At 37.8% G+C, this 22,967-nt stretch overlaps 2 protein-coding genes across 2 annotated transcripts; one reads left to right on the forward strand and one right to left on the reverse strand.

The window, feature by feature from the left end:
• Positions 1-2,803: 2,803 nt before the first annotated feature.
• Positions 2,804-4,121, forward strand: LOC147809872 (ribonucleoside-diphosphate reductase subunit M2 B-like). Its single transcript, XM_087162971.1, has one exon. It carries the CDS (start codon positions 2,895-2,897, stop codon positions 4,119-4,121), a length of 1,227 nt encoding a protein of 408 aa, XP_087019097.1. The 5' UTR covers positions 2,804-2,894.
• Positions 4,122-4,248: 127 nt separating this feature from the next.
• On the reverse strand, positions 4,249-5,196 carry LOC147809873 (uncharacterized). Its single transcript, XM_087162913.1, has one exon. It carries the CDS (start codon positions 5,194-5,196, stop codon positions 4,249-4,251), a length of 948 nt encoding a protein of 315 aa, XP_087019039.1.
• Between the last annotated feature and the right edge of the window lie 17,771 nt (positions 5,197-22,967).

Raw genomic sequence — 22,967 nt, forward strand, 5'->3', positions numbered from 1 at the left:
AAAAAAAAAAATTTTTTTTTTTTTTTTTTTTTTTTTTTTTTTTTTTCTAAGTTGTCTGTTAAAGGCAGGCGGTGAGTCTTGATACTTTAAACGCATGAAAATTTTCTAAAGCTCTGACAACTCATCAGCTTGCAGTATAGAACGATATTGAACGTTTCAACATTTCAAACGTTGCCCTTTGAACACCGTACCACTCGAGACATTTTCTACTCCATTGCTTCAAGTACCCTTGGTGTGTTTTAGGAAAGAGTCTGGGTGCACGAGCATAGTCGGCCATACACTCTGGATGCATTTTCAAAAATTCCATACGTTTAGTTTTATCCGTGTTGAACCACGTCAGCAAATCGTTCATTTTTAGTTTAGTTTCGAGCAATAAATACACCAATAGAGCCATTTCATCAACGTGTCTCAAGGTTTTTACTCTTTTTCGAATGTCATTGATTTGATCTACAGTAAACCTTCTACCACTACGCTGCATCATTGTCTTTTTTCATGGAAACATCATTTGATCAATGGCATAATGCAAAACTAGTAAATACAAGAGCTGACGTGTCTCCCGATGCTTGCAAATACGTCATTTTGATGAAGACAACCAAAAACTTTAACGTTGAACAAGACTTGCAACGCCATTTGTCTTTACGAAACAAACCATTGGTGTGGTTTATTAAACAATTTACCAGACTTTGTGTTCGAGTGGAATACGCAGATATTTTTGTTCAAAGAGAATTGAATCATTTCGGACGCATTGCCCAAGATGTCTCATCCAGAATCGTTCAAAAGCTCTTTCAAAAAACCTATGACACACAAACGGTTGTTGCGCCAACCTGGATTATCAACAAAATTTGGCCAGAGCACAAACCATTTAAAACAGTTTCACCAGAAACTTTTCGAGACTGGCTCCTCTCATAACGTTTTGAAGAGGTTGTTGCACCAAGAAGTGGCGCGTCACTGTTTCCTGGGACGGCAAACGATTCAAAAACATCGATGGGATGTGTTGAAGCAAGTCGCTAAATGGTTACATCTTGACAATGATTTGGAAGATTTTCACGATGGACTGGTTCGCGAAGAATTGGTGTCGATACTCTCAAAAGGCGTAAAGAGAAAAAATTTAAAGCTCTTGCCCTCTGATGAAGCGGATTGGTGCGTATTGTTCAAACAGTGGTTAAGTCAAAATACAACAAGTCATGACGTGGGCAACCGTGACATGTATCGTTTATTGGCAGTAGACGGGTTTGACGGACTTGAATCAAAAGATTTGAAAACTTACTTGTTGGCAATGATACATCCAAATAGCATGCGTCGCGACTATCGTTCGCACGCTCGATCTGTACGCGAAATGTATAAATGGTTGGATAACAAACCCGAACTAAGTAGTTTGGGTGGAACGGATTCAGGCTGCGTCGTTTTTTTGGCATTGTTGCAACTGTACACTCGGGAATTGCAGAGCCTCATGCTCAACGATGAAATTGCGATGCAAACACATCGAGTCAAAGTGTGGGCCGAAACATTTTTACATAGAAATGCGGAATATTTTACCGACGTTAGAAAAGTAACGACAGAAATTTTAAATGAGTTGGGTCAAGTCTATGCGTCTTGTGAGGAAAATTGGCAACAAGTTGGACGAGAGCAATTGATGAAATTATTGAGTAGTAACAATGTATAAAAAAAAAAAAAAAAAAAAAAAAAAAAAAAAAAAAAAAATTTTTTTTTTTTTTTTTTTTTTTTTTTTTTTTTTTTGTGACTACTTAAGTTGCTTCGAGTTGCTTGAAGCTTCACACTTTCAAATATCATCAAGAATCATAGCTCAAATATCAAGATGAATCTAGTAACAGAATCACGTGTTGCAATCGAACATAAGCTGTTTTGTTCAGAGGATATAGTACTTGAACCTTTACAATCAAAATACGTAATCATAAAAGAAAACGTGGAATTCTTACCAAGATTTAGTTTTGTGATACCTCGTCCAAGTCCAGAACTATGGTTGGATCAAACAGTACGTGTGTTAGCTGACATTTTTAATGAATCAAGCAAGTATGTTCGGCCTTTAGACAGTCATAGTCGGCTTTTAGTGGTTTTAGTTAATTATTCAGATAAGGAGAAGGTAGAAATATCCAAAGGTGACTTATTAGCTGAACTGGAGTTTATACAGATGGGTGGAGATCGCAATAACGATAGCTGTTATTTTGAAATTCCATCCGAACACGCAATAAGCCTTAGATATGGTAATAATGGAAAACAAGAATAATCAACGAAACAAATGCTCCAAGAAGACAAGAAAAATTTTAGTACAGTTACTTCTTCAATTGAAAAAAAAAAAAAAAAAAAAAAAAAAAAAAAAAAAAAAAAAAAATTTTTTTTTTTTTTTTTTTTTTTTTTTTTTTTTTTTTTTTTTTTTTTTTTTTGGATTATTTAAAATGTGGCTTCTTGCTTGAATCAAATTATTACTGCTGACGGACATGGTCAAAATACTTGTAGAGATTCAAGCCTCCTTTGTAGGTATCGGCAAAACTACCGTTATGAAAATTTTTTCTTATCCAACGGTTGATGGTTACATAGATGATTGTGTCGACATGATAGAGACTGACCCAGATTTCTTTCACGACTCAAACAATGACACGTTACGCAATTACTTGGTCTTGGAAAATTTTGCTGCTCGACTGCAAGCAAAGGTATCCACCCTGCAAAAAACCTGCGCATCCAACTGGACCATCATCACTTCCAGGTGTCCCTTGCTATCTTGTATTCAATTTTCAGACGGTCTATTGGATTGGAGACCTTTGGAAAGATACTACAGGAAGCGTTTGAAGCATTTGGGTGTAGATCACGTACTCATTTTGGATTATGGTTCATCCATTGCTGGATCACCGAAAGCTGTTGAAGCGGGATACAAAAGAATGAGAAAAAGAGGGCGCAAGTTTGAATTGGAGCGATACGATACACTCGAAACCTACAACAATTTTTTTCAAGAGGCTGAGCGCAAAAAGTTGGATGTGCTGAAGGATTTGGATCCAAATTTCTATCAATATCGAGACGTGGATTTTTGGGATACTGAAAATTTTAACGAATTCAACATTTCAGTGGCAACGGAAGTCATTAGAAAACACAAAGATTTTGTTTCTAATCTTTTAAAACTAGTCCCAAAGTCACGCAAACCTTTCTTGTATGTAGAACCGCTACTGGAACCCAATCCGGATCGCTTCGTGACATTCCCGATAGAATACCCAGACATTTGGGACATGTACAAAAAAGCTCAAGCCTCTTTTTGGACAGTAGGAGAGGTGGATTTATCCAAAGATTTAGCAGATTGGGATAATTTAAAACCTGATGAGCGTCATTTCCTCTCACATGTGTTGGCCTTTTTTGCGGCAAGCGATGGTATCGTCGTGGAAAATTTGGTGGAGCGCTTTGCGACAGAAGTACAAATCACGGAAGCCAGATGTTTTTACGGATTTCAAATTGCCATGGAAAATATTCATTCAGAAATGTACAGCGAATTGATTGAGACACTCGTTCGGGATCCCAAAGAAAAAAATACATTATTTCACGCCATTGAAAAAATGCCCTGCGTGAAAGCAAAAGCCGATTGGGCATTAAACTGGATACAGCATCCCTCCTTTGCCCATCGTCTGGTAGCATTTGCGGCCGTGGAGGGAATTTTTTTCTCCGGGTCCTTTGCAGCCATCTTTTGGATAAAAAAGCGTGGTCTTTTACCTGGTTTATCCTTTAGCAACGAGCTCATCAGTCGAGACGAGGGATTGCACTGTGATTTTGCGTGCCTCTTGTTCAACAAGTATTTGCAAGAGAAACCCACACAAGAGGAAATTTTGCAAATCATAACAGATGCAGTGTCCATCGAGCAAAAGTTTTTAACAGAAGCTCTACCAGTCAGCCTCATTGGGATGAATTGCACATTGATGAATCAATACATTGAGTTTGTAGCAGATCGTTTGATGGTGGACTTGGGATGCGACAAGTTTTACAAAAAGGAAAATCCATTTGATTTTATGGAAAATATCAGTTTGGAGGGAAAGACCAATTTTTTTGAAAAGCGGGTGGGAGAGTATCAAAAGTGTGGAGTGCTCTCAAAGAGTCACGAGTTTTCTTTGGAAGAGGATTTTTAAGAGCAACACGTTATCCAATATTTTTAGATTTAAAAAAAAAAAAAAAAAAAAAAAAAAAAAAAAAAAAAAAAAAAAAAAATTTTTTTTTTTTTTTTTTTTTTTTTTTTTTTTTTTTTTTTTTATGCTCTTAAACATAACCAACAAGCTGTTTCATTAAATTTGTAATTTCCAAGTCGTCATCATTTTCAACTTTTGGAAGGGGATTACCATACGTTCTAGGATGCTTGCTAAAAACCTTCGTCTTGTGAGGCCAATGATTACAGGTTCGTCGTTCTTCGAAATATTTGATCCTTTTCTGAATTTGAGTTTGACTTGCCAGTCTTGCAGGTGTCATACAAATGTACAGAGCACATCTGATGTTTGGTAGTTTACGATTACGTTGTGGTTCCATACCTTGGTGAATGGTTCGACTATCCCACAACACGAGGGAGCCAGCGGGAGCCTTTACGCAGATATCCGATGGACTGTCTAGACGATCCAAGTAAAATTGTTTTTCATCTTGTGTCAACCGACAAAAATCTGATGAATGTGTAATTTTAAACGTTTTTTGAAATTCCTTGTGCAATAAATGACTTTTTCTGAGAATTCTCAAGGTGGCGTCACCTTCGTAAACTGGAAAAAGATTCACGAGTCCTTGAACACATTCAAAATTATTTCGTTGAAAGTTTTGATCAGTGTGAAACCATTCCTTGTACTGCGTCCAACCACGCATCGTATATTCACAAGGTAAGGAAATACTGATTCCATCAAAGCTTGTGAGCAATTGGTTTGTACACCAAATACGACTAAATTGATTAAAGACATTTTGGTTTTGACGAACGTACCAGGATAAAGGATTGTGTCCAAAGTCCCAGTGCTGAAACAACATACCGTGTTTTGGATAGAGATCAAATAGAGATTTGTAAGTCGATATATCGTTTTTGACAATGGGTTTATCCAAGTATTTTGTTTTATTTTGTAACCAAATCCACATTTTCTCTTGGAGTTGCGTTACCTCTTGAACCGTTAATACATTTTCAACAACCTCCACGCCGTCTGTTTCAAGCGTAAAATGTTTACAATCGTTATAATACATTTAGAACAATTTGTAAGCTTTGATACTTGCTTGTATATGAAAAAAAAAAAAAAAAAAAAAAAAAAAAAAAAAAATTTTTTTTTTTTTTTTTTTTTTTTTTTTTTTTTTTTTTTTTTTTTTTTTTTTTTTTTTTAACGTTGTAGGTTAAAACCGAGTGCCAGGTCTTGTGCAACTCAGCTCATCAGAATTTTTTGGAGCTCCCACGACTTGGAAAATATAACCTTGCTGCATACAACGGTATTGGACGTTTCAACATTTCCACCTAATCTTATTATGATGGAAAAAGATCGACGCATAATACTATACAAAGTGAAAGAACCATTCTTTGGGACGGAGCCAAAAGTTTTTGAAAATGTCGTACAGATTTTTCCTAATGGTAATTACACCCTTGGGGAAAAGAGCAAGGAGATAGTGTCTACTGATATCGAGATCAAAATACCACGAGATGCCAGAGGTTGGTTATATTCGTTAATTCCGGGGGTGAAAGTATATCAAATAATTCCTTCTGGTTCATATTGTAACCTTACTTTTCGTTTATTAAATAAAGAACGCGAACGAATTCATATTGATGAAAAAGAACCAGTGGTCAAATTGGTTTTAAAACGGGCCAATATTACTTTAAACCCATTTGGTAAGATATTGCTGCGAAGAATTGACAATTTCATACGGACTAGATCCTTTTCACGCTCTGAGATTGTGTGGGATTGTGCCGGAGAAAATTATGAAAAGATTGAAGAGTGGACATCACTGTTTTATGACCCATACAACAACAATTGAAAAAAAAAAAAAAAAAAAAAAAAAAAAAAAAAAAAAATTTTTTTTTTTTTTTTTTTTTTTTTTTTTTTTTTTTTTTTTTTTGGAAAAAATGTAATTGATTGGTAATTGAAAAAACTTATGCTATAATTAAAACTTTAGCATTATTTAATACTGTGGAATATTAACCCTATTATTCAAAAGACTGAATTATTTATTTTTTTAAGAATTCTTTTTTTAATATTTGACAATTTTTTTGAATTCTTTTTTAATGTTTTACAATTTTATTTTCTTGAAAATTGTTGTTTTAAGTATGTATTATTGAAAAATGGTAGAAAAATTATGTAATTGAGACTGTAAAAACATGCCGATTTCGAATTTTGAGTTTAAAAGTACCCCCCTTCTAGCTGCGACTTTTAAACGATTCAAGGTACCAATCCTTTTGGTACCATGAATCGTTTAAAAGTTAAAATTTATAATCAAACTTTTAAACTTAAAATCCTATTTTAATAGCTCTTAAATGTGATTTTTACATTAATTTTGAATAAGTTGTATAGTTTTTTTAATCAGTTTTTTCATCTTTCAATAGCAAAACATAACATTTACAGACTCGAAAATGGAAATGTTTTGCGTTTTCCCCATTTTCCAAATTTCCAAATTTTCTTATGATAAATCAAACATTTGCCCGCTCAAGTACTTTTTCGTTCTGAGAAGTGCTTATATATTTTTGCAGTTTTCTGCTATACCCAGTTTCAAGCTGACGGTCTTCGAATATGGAATTACCATATGGACGAGAGTCGAAAAAATACTTGAGCAGAAAAAAATATATAAGCGCCGTCAATTTAAACCGTTTGTCCAAACATCGCCATTTGGCTTGTCCCATGAAAAAACGTTACATAATAAAGGCGCTTTTTTAAAACATGAAAATTACATTGCTAGGTGCATATTGGGGGCTACCCTACTTGAATTACAACGTCAAGATCGGGACGTATGGAAACGTATATTGTAACACAGAATATGGAAGATTTCACATGGTTTGCGACAATCTTCCTCTCCATGAAGCATTTGAAAGCTTCCTGTTGAAGCATGGTGAAAAAAAGGAACACGAATGGATTGTAGACCTGGCCGAAGCCGATTTAGCTGAAATTGTGGGTAGTTTTGCAACGTTGGTTGTTAAAATTGCTATGAGTGAAGTTTTGGATAATGTTTTCAAAACGATCTTTGTCGGCAATGGACAATGTGAAAAATGTAATGCCATTGGTCCTTTAATCAGTTTCAAGGAAATGAATGAAAAGAGCGTGATTTTAAATTGCAAGACGACCGGTATTCTCAAAGTGAATCTGAAGCAATGTGTGGGTAGTGATGGATTTTTGAGCGTGGAGACTAACGATGATGATTACATGAGCGTTATCTTTGTGAACCCACCCGATGATTTTAAAAATTTGTTGTATGATTGTAAGCGAGATCATTTCATTGTGTGTGAATGCTTTTCGAAGGATTTTGTCACGAAGCTTTTAAATTGGAACGAAAATTTAAAATGGCTCACATTGTAAAAAAAAAAAAAAAAAAAAAAAAAAAAAAAAAAAAAAAAAAAAAAAAAAATTTTTTTTTTTTTTTTTTTTTTTTTTTTTTTTTTTTTTTTTTTTTTTTTTTACGATGTTGCTGACGTTTGAACTTGGGCCAATATTGTCAAAGGTTGAGAGCTTCAAGAAATTGTAAAGTCGCGCGTTGAGTCCAAGTACCCACGCTAGAGTGTACCTAAAGATCCACGACGATGCATTTCAAACTATACCATGTGAGGTCCCATCTCTGTTACTTCTGGCTCTGTAAAGAAATTACTCATAAACTTTTCTAAACAATGTGGTTTTCCGTTGACGGTGAACCTTTTGTATGGATTGGGGCAGAGACACAAAAAACTCTCTCGTCCATTGTATAAAAATGCTCCTTGTTCGCACACATCGGGATTGAGTGTATCACATGCAGGTCCCGACCAAAAAGTTTCATCGGTACAGAGGCAAATCCATCGCGCCACGTCGTCATTTGTCAACATCAATCGACCGCCTTTTTCTTCATTGCATTCAATGGGTGTTCGACCATCTGTTACACACACGCCCCCCACGCATCGGGTAGATTTTTCCACGCACAGGAAACTACAATCGTCTACGCAAAACATGCGTTTGTCTGTACAATTTTGCTGGAAAATGGGTTCACGTACTTGAATTTTTGATTTTGTTTTAAAATCCTCTGGTATCCACCAGAAACACATCCAGATGATTAAAAAAAGGAGCCAGGCGGCCCACATAGTTGTCTTTTTTTTAAAAAAATCAAGATGCAACGATCGATTGATCACCACGATTCCCAAAGTTGTCGTCGCACCTCATCGAATCACGTCGGCACGTGGCAAGATGCTTGGACCATATGTCGGGACATTGCGGATAAGTACTCTGCTACAGAATTTCATCAAATTCATATGGTGTTGGCCGAGTGGATTCCCATGCTCAATGTCATATTTGGGCGTCCCATCAAGGACTTGGAAAATTATAATTTGACATTTTATTATCTTTTCGAACCCAATGGCCCAAAGGAAATTTTCACGTCGTACGCCGAAACTAATAAACGTAAAACGCCTGATGAGAGAAAAGGTTTTCATGTGGTTTTCAATCTTTATGAATTTAATGCGACGCTAAACAGTTATTGTGATAATGTGTGTCGAAACAATAACATGGTCGACGAGGCACGAGGCACCATAAACTTTACTTTGTTGGATGAGACTTGCCATAATCCAGCAGAATACTTTAGACACAACACCACGTGGCAAATGCTGTTTATCTACACGTGTCACTTTTTAGCGCACTGGGAAACTTTTCAAAATTATCATCACGCGCATTACGATAATCACGACAAAATGCAAAAGTCTCCCTTTTTTAACCTCTTTCACTACGGGGAGATTGTTTACAAATAAAGGATGCCACGTGCAAAAGGAAACAAGATTACCAAGAAAGCAAAGCCTCGTAAATATGTAAAACCTCCCCCCTTTCCTCCTCGCAAAATTCCAGCGTTCTACGCGTACGAGTCAATGCTCGACTATTTTGCAGATTACAAGGACGATATGAAAAAAGTTTTTTCATTGTCACACATTGAACATCTGGGGAAAAATGGCTTGGTACCCCTTTCAAAATTGAAACCCTTCTTTAGAAGTTTTTCGGCCTACAAAAACTATGTGGACCAAAAAGCGACGGTGGTTCCAGAGGAGGCGTGGGAAAAGGCGTATCCGGATGCCACAAGCTATGTTCGCAAGTATTACAGACCCCAACCGGGTAATCGAAAACATTTGAAAATGAAAGCTTTTGTTGGATCTCCAGTCATGTCCGAGGTGTCTGATGACGAGTCTGTCTTTTCCATCGATGCATCCAACGACGAGAGTGACAACTCCAATGTCAATCTGCCGAAAGAAAGTGTTTGCGCGGGCGTTTACAAGGTGTGTCGTCATTACGATGCAAAACGAAGATACAAAAAATTCCCTCCGGATGGTAGCGAGAGAGATCGTTACATGTTTAGTCTAAAATACCAATAATGGGTTTTCGAGCGGATTGTAAACCAACGGAAAGAGTGTCTTGTGCAGAGGGCTGTAATGCATTAAATACGGATGTTTGAGCTTTGTTGGAAAATCATTATTTAACGATAAAATTTTTGCGTGGGAGGTGCAGGGGGACAATTTACCCCTCAGCACACGAACGGGAATCACACCTGTAGTTTCGGGAGGACCAAAACAAGTTTCGAGTCCTTTGGAAACTGGACATTTTTGAAAATTTTGCGCATCGTATTTGAAAACCCAAAGCTTGATAAATTTAGGTAACATCCGAGTGCAAGTGATAGTGTCCAAACCCAACAAAGGAGAGAGGGTTGGAATGTCAAAATTTAAAAGTGTTATAAAATGGTATAGCTCTTCTTCAAAGGTTTCACTCGTTTGATTTTGGATCACGTCCACATAATAGCGATTCAATTTGACTCGTTGACAGTGTAGCGGTAAGGACGTGGTGTCGAAATGATCCGTCTCATGCACATAAAACATGTTTTCGTTACCGACGAGATAGGAAAAGCGAAATGGATCCGCATGTTGTGACAACGTGTACATGGCGTCATGCGATCGTTTATCATATGCATGTACTACGTCAAAATCTGCATTTTCTGGCAGCAATTTGTAATGGATATCCATGACAACGATATCCTTCAGTATGGGATATTGCCTTTTGGAGAGTAAATGCAGTACAAGCGTCTTGTAATCTTCTGCCATGGTTGGCTTTATTAACTGTGCAAACACATTGCTCCGGAAAAGTTTTGAGCTGGACGAGCAAAGATTAAAACCTGACTTTAAACTACAACGTCAAAAAAAAAAAAAAAAAAAAAAAAAAAAAAAAAAAAATTTTTTTTTTTTTTTTTTTTTTTTTTTTTTTTTTTTTTTTTTTTTTTTTTTTTTTTTTAACGATGCTACTAACGTTTGAACTTGAGCCAGTATTATCTAAAGTCGCGAGCTCCAAGAAATTCTTCTAGAGTTGTGAGCTCCGAAAAATTCTAAAGTTGTGAGCTCCGAAAAATTCTAAAGTTGTGAGCTCCGAGAAATTCTAAAGTTGCGAGGCCCCAGAAATTCTAAAGTTGCAAGTTGGAGGGCTTCAAGAAATTCTGACGAGTCTGAGATCATAAGACTAAACGTCTGGCTTTAAACTACAACGTCAAAAAAAAAAAAAAAAAAAAAAAAAAAAAAAAAAAAAAAAAAAAAAATTTTTTTTTTTTTTTTTTTTTTTTTTTTTTTTTTTTTTTTTTTTTTAACGATGCTACTAACGTTTGAACTTGTTGAGCCAGTATTATCTAAAGTCGCGAGCTCCAAGAAATTCTTCTAGAGTTGCGAGCTCCGAGAAATTCTAGAGTTGCGAGCTCCGAGAAATTCTAGAGTTGCGAGCTCCGAGAAATTCTAAAGTTGTGAGCTCCGAGAAATTCTAAAGTTGCGAGGCCCCAGAAATTCTAAAGTTGCAAGTTGGAGGGCTTCAAGAAATTCTGACGAGTCTGAGATCATAAGACTAAACGTCTGGCTTTAAACTACAACGTCAAAAAAAAAAAAAAAAAAAAAAAAAAAAAAAAAAAAAAAAAATTTTTTTTTTTTTTTTTTTTTTTTTTTTTTTTTTTTTTTTTTAACGATGCTACTAACGTTTGAACTTGAGCCAGTATTATCTAAAGTCGCGAGCTCCAAGAAATTCTAGAGTTGCGAGCTCCGAGAAATTCTAGAGTTGCGAGCTCCGAAAAATTCTAAAGTTGTGAGCTCCGAAAAATTCTAAAGTTGTGAGCTCCGAAAAATTCTAAAGTTGCGAGGCCCCAGAAATTCTAAAGTTGCAAGTTGGAGGGCTTCAAGAAATTCTGACGAGTCTGAGATCATAAGACTAAAACTAAACGTCTGGCTTTAAACTACAACGTCAAAAAAAAAAAAAAAAAAAAAAAAAAAAAAAAAAAAAAAAAAAAAAAAAAAACATTTTTTTTTTTTTTTTTTTTTTTTTTTTTTTTTTTTTTTTTTTGACGATGCTTCTGACGTTTGAACTTGAGCCAAGAAATTCCAAAGTTACGAGTTGAGGGCTTTTTTTTACGTTGCGTTGTAGCCAAGTTTTTTGACCCATTCCAAAATGATATTTTCTCTCAAGTAAACGTCTGGCATCAAATGTGCAAAGTCTCGCAATACTTGAATTAGGCTCTTTTGATTACTTTGACACAAGAGCATATGCGTTTCCGTGTCAAATACCTCTTCAGTCTCGTTCAAAATGCATCGTTGACCCTTCTTTTTCTTTTGATTAAACATGGTCATAAATTCCAGTTTGAGATATCGAATGACATCTCGTATGGTTTTCTTTTCCATAAATCGTCTCCATTTTTTCTCATTAAAGTGAGGTGCGTTTCCTTTTAACCGAATACGATTCTCCACGTTATAACTTCCCATATCACACAAAACAGGATGCTTTTCCGTGTATAAAAACAAAAAATGTTTTAAATCTGGTACCGCGCCCCCCAATTGATGGCAGGCGGCACAAAACAATACAATGGTTGCGTAGGCACACTCTTTGAACGAAACACGCTGCAATTTACTGGGTGGATACAAATCAATAGCTTGTCGAAACATGCCGATCGTGTAACCGGATGATTCTCGAAGATGACCTGAAAACGGCAACACGTATTGACTCCCCAACCATTCTTTCATTTTCATCATTTCGTCAAAGTGTTCGGGTATATCGCAAGATTGATCTATCGTGTACGATTTCCAAACGGTGGATCGATTCGCGTACAGGCAGTGAAATCGCTCCGCGTTGAAATTATTCAACAGCAACATGCAAGGTTTTCTAGGATGAATGGGGCAATCTGCCGCCGTGAAATTTGAATTTGTGAGGTGCCGAATTATACTTTGAATACGATCTTCTGCTCGGATCGTGCATTTTGAGCTCATGTTCTTTGTTTACAGAGAAAAAAGCGACATGAGTCCAAAGTACGTTTGCGTACTGGATATGGATTTGACCCTGGGGTTTCACAGTGCCAGAAAATTCCACCCTCGCCCCAAATTGAAAACGTTATTGCAGTTTTTAAAATTGATCCAAGCAGACATTATCTTGTGGAGTCATGGCAAAGACGCCTACGTGAAAGACATGGTGAATGCGTATTTGCCGGACGTGGCCGAATGCGCCCACACACTCTTTGGACGAACAGAGTGCGAATATTCTAAAAAATTTTACAATTATCTCAAGGCATCGGAGCACGTGCGCGACATGTATCGAAAAAGGTACAGTCAAAACATACTCTTGATGGGGGTGGACGATAATGTCACCATCAACATGGACGACGGTTATGATTTGCGTATTTACGTCAAACCCTACGAGACTGTCAATTCTTGCGATAAAGAACTGATGGTGGTGGTGGAGAAGATGATTCAAGGTATTGTGGAGAGAACCCAATGAAACAAAAATGTATAGTGTGGATCAGTATTTAAAGTCTGTGCGAAATTTACAAACCAAATGTAAACTCTTGACTTGGTTGCGTCTACAGGATGCCGCCCATTCAAACATTGGGTTGTTTTACAGCGATAAAGCGTATGAAAAGGTTTACATTTATTAACAAAGCAATGCGTTTTTGGATTCTAATATTTTTGTATGCTGTAATCGTCATTTATTACGCCTCGCAAACGCCTCGTACTCCCTTTTCAAAGTGGCCTCTCCTCCCAAAACACGCCGAAACCTCTTCCCCCGACACATGCACACACACATCAGACTGTAAAAAACACGACATTTGCGTGAATAACTTATGCGTTCCTCAACTGTTGAGAGGCGAAGACTGTTATCCCGAAACTGGCACGTGGACGCTCGTTTCGCATCGTGGCAAGTCGTTTGCGGCCTGCATATGTTTAAATCCAAATCTCGTCACCCAAACCCATTTCGGAGGCAACTGCACCGTCGATGTGGCGTGTCGGCCCAACGGATATTTCAGTATACAATTGCAAAAATGCATTTGTGCGGAGGGTTTTGTACCCACGAAGAATTTCGAATGCCAAAAAATGTCAGTCGTGGATCGCATGAAATATTATCCGTGTGAACCCGACGAGCTGAACGGGCACCAGTTGAACGAGTCGGATGGGCTCGACAAAAATTACATACGTCGGCACTATGAGAAAAAATGCTTCAAGAGACCTTGCACGTTTGACGCCATTACAGGAAAACCGTTGAAAAAAGCTCGCTACAAATCTGGTTTTGGGTGTGTGTGTGATCCCACACTCGGTCAATTTGGAGTCAGGATAGAGGAATTGGACGACTACACCTATGGCAAGGGTTACAATGCGTGCGTCAGTGCGTTTAAAAACCCCCCGGAGGAACCTATGGACGTGCAACTCTATGCCTATTTTTACTTGTTGGATCATCATCCCGTAACGTTTTTACACTACAGTAACGTGGATCCCAAAAAGGTGATTGCTCCCCTCCGAGACCAGGTGCGCGATGGATCCTTGCAAATTGGACAAGAATTTCCTTTCGATTACATGCAAGTGTTTTTTTTGGAAAAGGAATCGTTTAAAGCGAAAATTTACAATTATCGCGTGTCATCCTCTTGGTTTGGAAAATTAAAAATGGAATCGTCCCTTCAACCTAATCGTATGGAGTGGTGTCGGTGGATCACGCGTCACTGGCAACCCGGGTCGACGCCCCTCGTATGGAAAAATCAATTAATGTACGCATTTCCAGCCTGTTATATCGGCAAAAACGATCTCGGAGTACCTGAAAAATACCGAGGAACCATCGTTTCCAATCCCCATCACGTAACCCTTCCCGGATGGCCCGAATCGCCTCGTTCCAATGGATTGCTTTTGAAGCACGAGGGGGGTGATTGGACACTGGAACTGGCTCCAGATTACAAATTGGAAACATACTCGCAAGTCACCGACAATGTGCCGAAATGGGACGACCCTTTGGTGGAGGCGTTGAAAAATCGTAAAGTAACCCGACGAGCCGTAACAGCGGGTCACGAGGCGTATGAAAAGACAAAGTCTGATCGAGAAAACGAGCCATTCTTTTAAACAAAGATGAAGCGTGCGCACGAAGAGGATGCGTCATCAGAAGACGAAGAACCCCCCACCAAACAGATTAAACCCTCGGACGTATTGCTTGATCTTGAAGCAGGTTTGACGGAAAGAGACGATATTAGTCAACAACTGATGAATGCCCAAAAGCAATATTTCACAACGTATATGGAAAAATTGATGAATCAACTCCCGATGGGAAAATCCGTCATCGAAGCGGTTCGCAAAACTGGTTCAGAAAACGATTTCATGTACATGTATACGGCAGCAAATACAATCATCCAATCCCTTTTAAGCGTGAAACAGGTTAAAGCTACAAACTCAATGGTGGATATGATTGCGGGGGTCATGTGTCGTTACATTCACGAAAAAGTGCTCACGCCCATGTTACAGCCTGTGGTTCACGATGAACATTTGAAGAGAGCATTTCAAGCTTATCAAGCCAGTGTGAAACAGGATGAAGATGCAATTGAATTGGAATTGCGGTGTGTAGTGCATACAATTAAACAAATGTTGGAAAAGGAAAAGGATACCTTGAAAATAAATCATCCCATCCGGGCTCAGGTGACTCAGCAGATGAAAGCCATAAGTGATTACGTCGTAACATTATTACTTTCCATCTCAACAAAGCCATCAGAAAGCAAAACGGAAGTTGTCGAGACTGAACTCGAAAGAGAAGAGGCGAATTTTGAAGTAGATATTTTAAAATAAAACATTTGCGAGTTGGCTGGATCAGTGGCAGAGGCCGTAGATGATTTTTACAATTTAAAACTGAAACAACGTTGAAAAGTTTTAGATGGGTATGTAGCGGCGTCAAGTGTAAATTGGCATGGTCACTGGAGAGAATTTAAAATTTTACAAGCTGTGAGAGCTTTGGAAATTTTGATGAGCTGAGAGTATCGACCCGATGCAACAACATCTAAAGTTGCGAGCTCCAAGAACGACTGACTTTAACATACAACGTAAAAAAAAAAAAAAAAAAAAAAAAAAAAAAAAAAAAAAAAAAAAAAATTTTTTTTTTTTTTTTTTTTTTTTTTTTTTTTTTTTTTTTTGACGAGGTTGTAGACGTTTGAGCTTGAGTCAATATTGTATAAGGTTGAGAGCTTCAATAAATTTTAAAGTTGGGACCTTCAACAAATTCTAAAGTTAAGAGTTGGAGGGCTTCAAGAAATTCTACAGTTGCAAGTTGGAGGGCTTCGAGAAATTCCACAGTTGCAAGTTGGAGGGCTCCAAGAAATTCTAAAGTTGTGAGCTCCAGGAAATTCTAAAAGCTGGAGGGCCTTGCGAGCTGGAGGGCTTCAAGAAATTCTGACGAGTATGAGATCAACAATGCTTGACGTTTGACTTTCACATACAACGTTAAAAAAAAAAAAAAAAAAAAAAAAAAAAAAAAAAAAAAATTTTTTTTTTTTTTTTTTTTTTTTTTTTTTTTTTTTTTTTTTTTTTTTTTTTTTTACAATGTTCTATTGACGTTTGAACTTGAGCCAGTATTATCTAAAGTTGCGAGTTCCAAGAAATTCTAAAGTTGCGAGTTGGAGGGCTTCAAGAAATTCTGACGAGTCTGAGATACGTTCTTGATAGACTGTGTCTCAACACTTTTTAAATTTCTACTGCGACAATTTGATTCATGCTCCTGACTCTGCTCAATGCCGTATATACCAAATTCAAATCACGACTTCCGTTAAAGTTGATGGCTATTGCGGCATCGTCCATTGTATCCCCTTGAAACTTGTGTATAGTACCCGCATACCCAACCATAATTGGAAAATCTCCTTTGGAGTTTCTTTGAATTATTACCGTGCTGTTGTCTGCGACATTTTTACATTCGATGCAATCCTTTTCTTCATTGAAGCGCTCAAATATCAGAGACGTACCATTTGAAACTGTTGAAACTCCATTTTGGAGAAGGAAAACATGACATCCTGACTTTACGTCCACATATGCGTTACCCGAATGGGTTTTAGATTTTCGCCACAAGCGCAGTCGTGGACCTTTTACCAACTGCGTCAAATAAAAATTGTTGTACGTTTCTACGGAGGATTTCAAGTAGGCCAGAGCTCGTGTGCATTTCGCCAATAGTGTCGTGTCGATATTTTCCACCACTGGATAATGAGTCACTAGAAATGTAAAGAGTCCAGTCTCATCCTCTTTGTCTACAAATGACCTCAAATTTTCAATAATTTCCTCATACTCTTTTTCAAAACGCTTGCTTTGCATTAAATCGATGCGTTTGGTTTCAGATTTGACACCCGCCGTAAACATGTTGTGTATAGACCTTACGGGTCGCAGTTGATTGGGGTCACCCATCATGATGCACAACACGGGATCCGGGCGCTTAAAAAAGTACTCAAATATCCATTCCACCAACCAAAATGCAACCATACCCACTTCATCAATCACCACAATTTTCGGCTCGAATGGACAGTTGAATTCCTCGAGGAGGCAAGCGCTTTTCTTTAAACACTCTTCTGTATCAGCTTCCTCAACCAATTCCTTCTCCAAGTTGTTCAAGACGGATCCTTTGCCCCAATTTAATCTCATGGCGGAATGAATCGTGCTTCCATTCATTCGACTCGCCACTCTTGCCGTAGGAGCCATGCGTAATTGAGGAATTTTGATAAAATCCAAACAAGTCATGACGGTGTAGGATTTCCCAGTGCCCGGTCCACCCGCCACAATGACTTTCAAATTTTTAGGTTTTTTAAGCCATGCATCCACCAACAAAGGAAACTCTTGTTGGCTTTCAGTGAGCGTTTCAACATGTTTGTGATACCCGACTCCATAAGCGGGGTGGTTCCATTGGTCAGTCATGGATGCCCCGATTGCAATTTGAAATGCGCGACACTCGTCTTGATGGATTCTGAAACACGAGAAGAATATTTAATGCTAGCTTGTGAAAGAGTTGCAGTTTCGTACTTGATGGACTTGTATGCTTTGTACGTGGCCAAAGATGCTGTACGCGTTCCGTCGGTTCCAATCAAATCAGTGGTGACACTCGGTGTGGAAAAGGTGATCCCTCCAGACAAATGGTTAAAATGTATTTTGTGGTCGCGCTACCAACGACAAGGTCCGCAGGCAAGTTTGGAATGGTGCGTTTCTAGACCAGGCACGGCTGCGTTTTACTACTCGGTGGGAGAAGAAGGATCGTTGCTGATGCCTCGTAACGGTGATTTAAATACGATACAAATTCACCCAGACACTGTCAAAACAGTATCGGGACAGTCTGACCGTTTTTGCAAAAATCCAGTGCTTTTACTGTTGAACAAGGAATCGCAAAGACATGAATGATTTGGCAAGAACAAGATTTTTCTTTTAAAGGCATCAGAGTAAAAAAAAAAAAAAAAAAAAAAAAAAAAAAGTTTTTTTTTTTTTTTTTTTTTTTTTTTTTTTTTTTTTTTTTTTCTTTTTTACGTAATGTTTTGTATTTCTTCTTCCATGTGTGCATCATCGGAAGGAAATTCAATAGCTGGTGTGATTGGATCCAAAAACACCATATTGGGGCATGGTTTTATTGCAGATTCTTGAAATACAATCATGTTTTGGATTGTACCACCAATTTTGTATTTATCATCTCCAAAAGTTGTTCTGCTCCTAATAGTAATTTGACAAATGGCTAAAAAAGATCCCATCTTTGTTAAACTCGCTTCCAGAGGTTTTTTGAAGGCGTGTTTTAAATCTTTACCATTAAAAACTCTCAATTTAGTCACACACCAATTTCGTTCAAAGTCTAACGGTACGTTTCTCGACAAATGCGCTTCATAACACGTGTGACACAATGCTGGATCGCAGTAATCCATAAATAATCGAGCACCATCATGTAATTTTTGAGTTGGATTTTCTCTCATGGCATCTCCAATGACTTGTAATGGGTAACAGTCGCGAGCCACAAAAGACGTGTGTCCTTCCGATTCTTTTGTTTTATCATATGTAAAACATCCCACGAGAATAACCTTATGCATCATACATGGTTTGATAATGTTGCGAGTAAATGTCTTTTCATTACTGCTGGTATGACCCTTGGAAAATAAAACGCCGTTTTCTTTATGAAGTTTATACGCCTCATTTTCATTTAGCTTATTTTCCCAATCAGGTGTTATGAGGTTTAACGCTCCGCTGTCTGTTTCGAGATCCTGAATGGCTTTGGCGAGTGCAGGAACTGCGAGTGTATGTTTAACAATGTAAGAATATTCCATCTTGATTAAAGACGATTCAAAAGATCCATTTTGAAAACTCTCTAAACTCTCTGACTTGAAAACTCTCTGAAACTCTCTGATTGAAAAACTCTCTAAAACTCAACTACCAACGACAAGGTCCGCAGGCAAGTTTGGAATGGTGCGTTTCTAGACCAGGCACGGCTGCGTTTTACTACTCGGTGGGAGAAGAAGGATCGTTGCTGATGCCTCGTAACGGTGATTTAAATACGATACAAATTCACCCAGACACTGTCAAAACAGTATCGGGACAGTCTGACCGTTTTTGCAAAAATCCAGTGCTTTTACTGTTGAACAAGGAATCTCAATGACATGAATATGATTTGGCATGAACAAGGTTTTTCTTTTAAAGGCATCAGAGTGAGTAAAAAAAAAAAAAAAAAAAAAAAAAAAAAAAAAAAAAAAAAAATTTTTTTTTTTTTTTTTTTTTTTTTTTTTTTTTTTTTTTTTTTTTTTTTACGTATCCATTTCTTCTTTACGTATCCATTTCTTCTTCGTTAGGCTTATCGTTACTGGTAGAGGGTTTAGAGGTGCCAGGTCTAGTCGGCTCTGAGAAATAGCCAATTTCCCCCATGTCTGGATGTTCTTTTCCAGTCATTAGTTCAAACGTTAACGCAGACAACCGCCGTTTAGTCACATCATCATAAGGCAAACTTTCGATGAATTTGTTATTTTCCAAATCGCCCGTCGCTCTGTTTGCCAATAAAACCTTTTTACCATTAGCCAATTCTATATAATTTCCATAACGCCGTACCACAGACAACCAGTGTCGATAACGCAAATAAATTGCAGCTTTAGAGTCGGGAAATTGTACTTCTACTCCTTTCATCGTATCATTTTTAATAATTTGGATTCGCTTATTTGGAAGTTGATTATTTTCATTTTCAGTGCCTTCTAAGGTTCGTTTCTTGGCTAGACGAAAAGCTTCCCAAACTTCATTACTCGTATGCCAAAGGCTGTCCTGGCCAAATAGGAACATTTTTCCGTCATGGTTGATTTTAACTTGACCATCTTGCGTTGTAATTTGTATACCCTCTGCTACATTCTTCACCTCACCTGTTATTTTCTCACCAATAGCCATGTAGGCTTGATCATCCATATCGTCTTTATTTGATTCAATTTCTTCAAATATCGGAGACAATACCTCCGATGAATATGGACTTGAAACAGGGGCATCCTGGGGACAAATTGGAACAATCAATTCAGTATCACTGTCCACATCCATTTGACGCAAACTGTTGACAAAAGGATCGGCCCAATCGTTTAGCAACTCTCCACTAGGGTTTGAATTTTTGTCCGAGTCTGAATAATCTTCCTCATTCATTTCTTGATTGTTTCATTTAAAAAAACAAAGAATATGTCGAGTCTAAACGCAATTTTACATCAAACACCTTGGATACCCTACAATGACACCTTTTATCACTCTCGAATGATTTTAACCTTTCCAAAAAATGTCATTTTCACAGCACAGTTGCTGTCCCACGTTCAATCCTTGCCCGTTTATAAACAGTATCCCCATGCCGAACGTTTCGAAGCGAAATGGTTGCAAAATGTGGATTGGAAGCAGAGCATGATTGTCTTTGATGACAATTCTCACGTAGTGATGGCTCCAGAGCCAGTGATGGATTTAATTCAATTGGATCGTCGTTTGCAATACAAGGAGGCTGCTGACGGTATATTTGGTTCTTTTCGACCCATGTTTCTTAAGAAGCAATGGCTTTGGATTCTCGGATTGGTATTGGGTTGGATTCTGGTCAATGTATTCTCGACTGTCGCGAAACGGACCCCTTATCGCTTGGTGCTGTCGAATCCACCTACACGTTCGTAGAGGACTTTTTCAACCGCAAGGAAATGCACGATCTGTGGTTGGGTTGGGTCCATAGACCTTGCAAGAAATCCACCTCGTTTGTAAATACGGCCCGCTCCGCTTCTTTGTAGCAGGCTGGAACTGTGACGGTGTTTTGGTAGAGTGTTTGCGCTCGCTCAAAAGACTCTAGAGAGTATCGGGGTGTCGATAGTGCCGTCAACAGACGATTGCGATCAAAATTGTCAAAAATTGTATTTTGAATGTACTTTTGAGGAAATGTGTGTTTTGTGTAATAATCCTTTAACCAGAAAAAGGTCACCCAAAACGAATCAATCAAATCTGAATCTCCGTGCGTCACCTCCTGATAACGTAAATATTTTTTCATTTTTATAATAAAACTAGCTATTGCAAAGGGTGGATCTTGATCCTCGTCGGAAATCAAAGCCTGCGTTATATAAGGTGCGTTGATGGGAGTAATGCCCACCAGAGCGGGGATAAAATCATTTCCAAACAAAAAAGAGCACGTTTCCAGCTGTTTTGGAGAGTAGGGTAACCATTCATGGACGAGTTGTGTGAAGGGGTAGTATTTACCATACCGATAAATTTGAATCGTTTCGTAGCGATTCAAACGCATTAAAGCAATGACAAATACATCTTGGTCTTCGCTCGCAACGATTGGATTTTTGCAGTGTAGCGCTTCGGCCATGTGAAACAATTTATGCTCTCCCTCGCCGGGAACGTTGCATCCACTGAGGACGACGTGAAGCTCACGCGCTTTGAAAAACTCAAAGTGTTTCAACCGCTCTTTGAAGAAATCCTGAATTTGTAGAGAGATTTTGTTGGTTCCAAACAAGGCGGCTCGGTATTTGGCTTTTCCGCTAGCGATTGAATGGTTATCCTTTCTGGTTCTCCGTGCACGTTGAGTGGGCCATTTCATGGGTACGCCATCTCCATCAAACGAAAGTATCAACGTAATTTTGTCTGTAGAACCATAATACAGAAATTCATTTAAATGCGTGACCAATTTGTGCCACGCTAAACGACACATTTCTTTAAATAATTTCTCTTCATCAGTCTCCAAGGCCAACGAGATGGCCACATGTAATAGGGATTGCACATCATATAAAATGGAATCGAAATACTTTGGTTGAGTGGGTGGCTCTTGATCAGGTTCGTGCAGCTTGTTGATTAACGCACAAAAGTTGTTGATGCCCATCATACAAAAACGTGTGTTGGTGAGAGGCTCGCTTTTAAAAGACAACCTCAAAAAAAAAAAAAAAAAAAAAAAAAAAAAAAAAAAAAATTTTTTTTTTTTTTTTTTTTTTTTTTTTTTTTTTTTTTTTTTTTTTTTTTTACGAGGTTACTGACGTTTGAGCTTGAGCCAACATTGTATAAGATTACGAGTTCCAAGAAATTCTAAAGTTGCGAGTCGGGCTTCAAGAAATTCTAAAGTTGGGACCTTCAAGAAAATGGACCTTGAAGATATTCTAAAGTTGGGACCTTTAACAAATTCTAAAGTTGGGACCTTCAACAAATTCTAAAGTTGGGACCTTCAACAAATTCTATAGTTGCGACAGCTCCAAAAATTTCTGACGAGTCTGAGATGATCAAGACTCGACGTTTGACTTTAGCACAATTTTGCCTTTGCAAACTCTTCACAGCGTTTCTGCTGCAGCCGTTTACTCCTCCTTGGTAACACTTCCAAGTTTGACATGCAATTAAAAGATTTTGTTTTCGAGTCTATATTGCCATCTGAAGATTTTGTTTTCGAGTCTATATTGCCATCTGAAGATTTTGTTTTCGAGTCTATATTGCCATCTGAAGATTTTGTTTTCGAGTCTATATTGCCATCTGAAGATGTTTTCGAGTCTATACTGCCATCTGAAGATGTTTTCGAGTCTATACTGCCATCTGAAAAGCTTTCTCCATAGTCTGTTTCACCACCACAGCATCCACAGTCCTTCCCTCCACAGTCCGTACCGCAATCTGAAGAGTCGTATCCCCAGTCCGTACCGCAATCTGAAGTGTCGTATCCCCAGTCACAGCTGAATGTCCTGTTCCTGCGACCTGACCTGCTATTCATGCTACCAAAAGATCTTGTTGCCGAGTCTGCTGACCAACCTGAGTTGGTCGTGCAATCTAAAGAGCTTGATTCCTCATCCATGTTGTCTATAAAAATGTCAATAAGAAATTCTAAAGTTGCGAGTTGAAGGCCTCAAAAATTTCTGACGAGTCTGAGATCATCAACGCTTAATGTTTACCTTTTATTGAAAAAAAAAAAAAAAAAAAAAAAAAATTTTTTTTTTTTTTTTTTTTTTTTTTTTTTTTTTTTTTTTTTTTTTACAATGTTCTAACTTAGAGCGAGAGCAAGTGTTGTAGTATAATGTTTACAATGTCCTAGCTAATC

This window comes from Parasteatoda tepidariorum, chromosome 5, assembly GCF_982258835.1.
Source record: "Parasteatoda tepidariorum strain Cologne lab strain chromosome 5, Ptep-v5.0, whole genome shotgun sequence".
NCBI classification, from domain to species: Eukaryota; Metazoa; Arthropoda; class Arachnida; order Araneae; family Theridiidae; genus Parasteatoda; species Parasteatoda tepidariorum.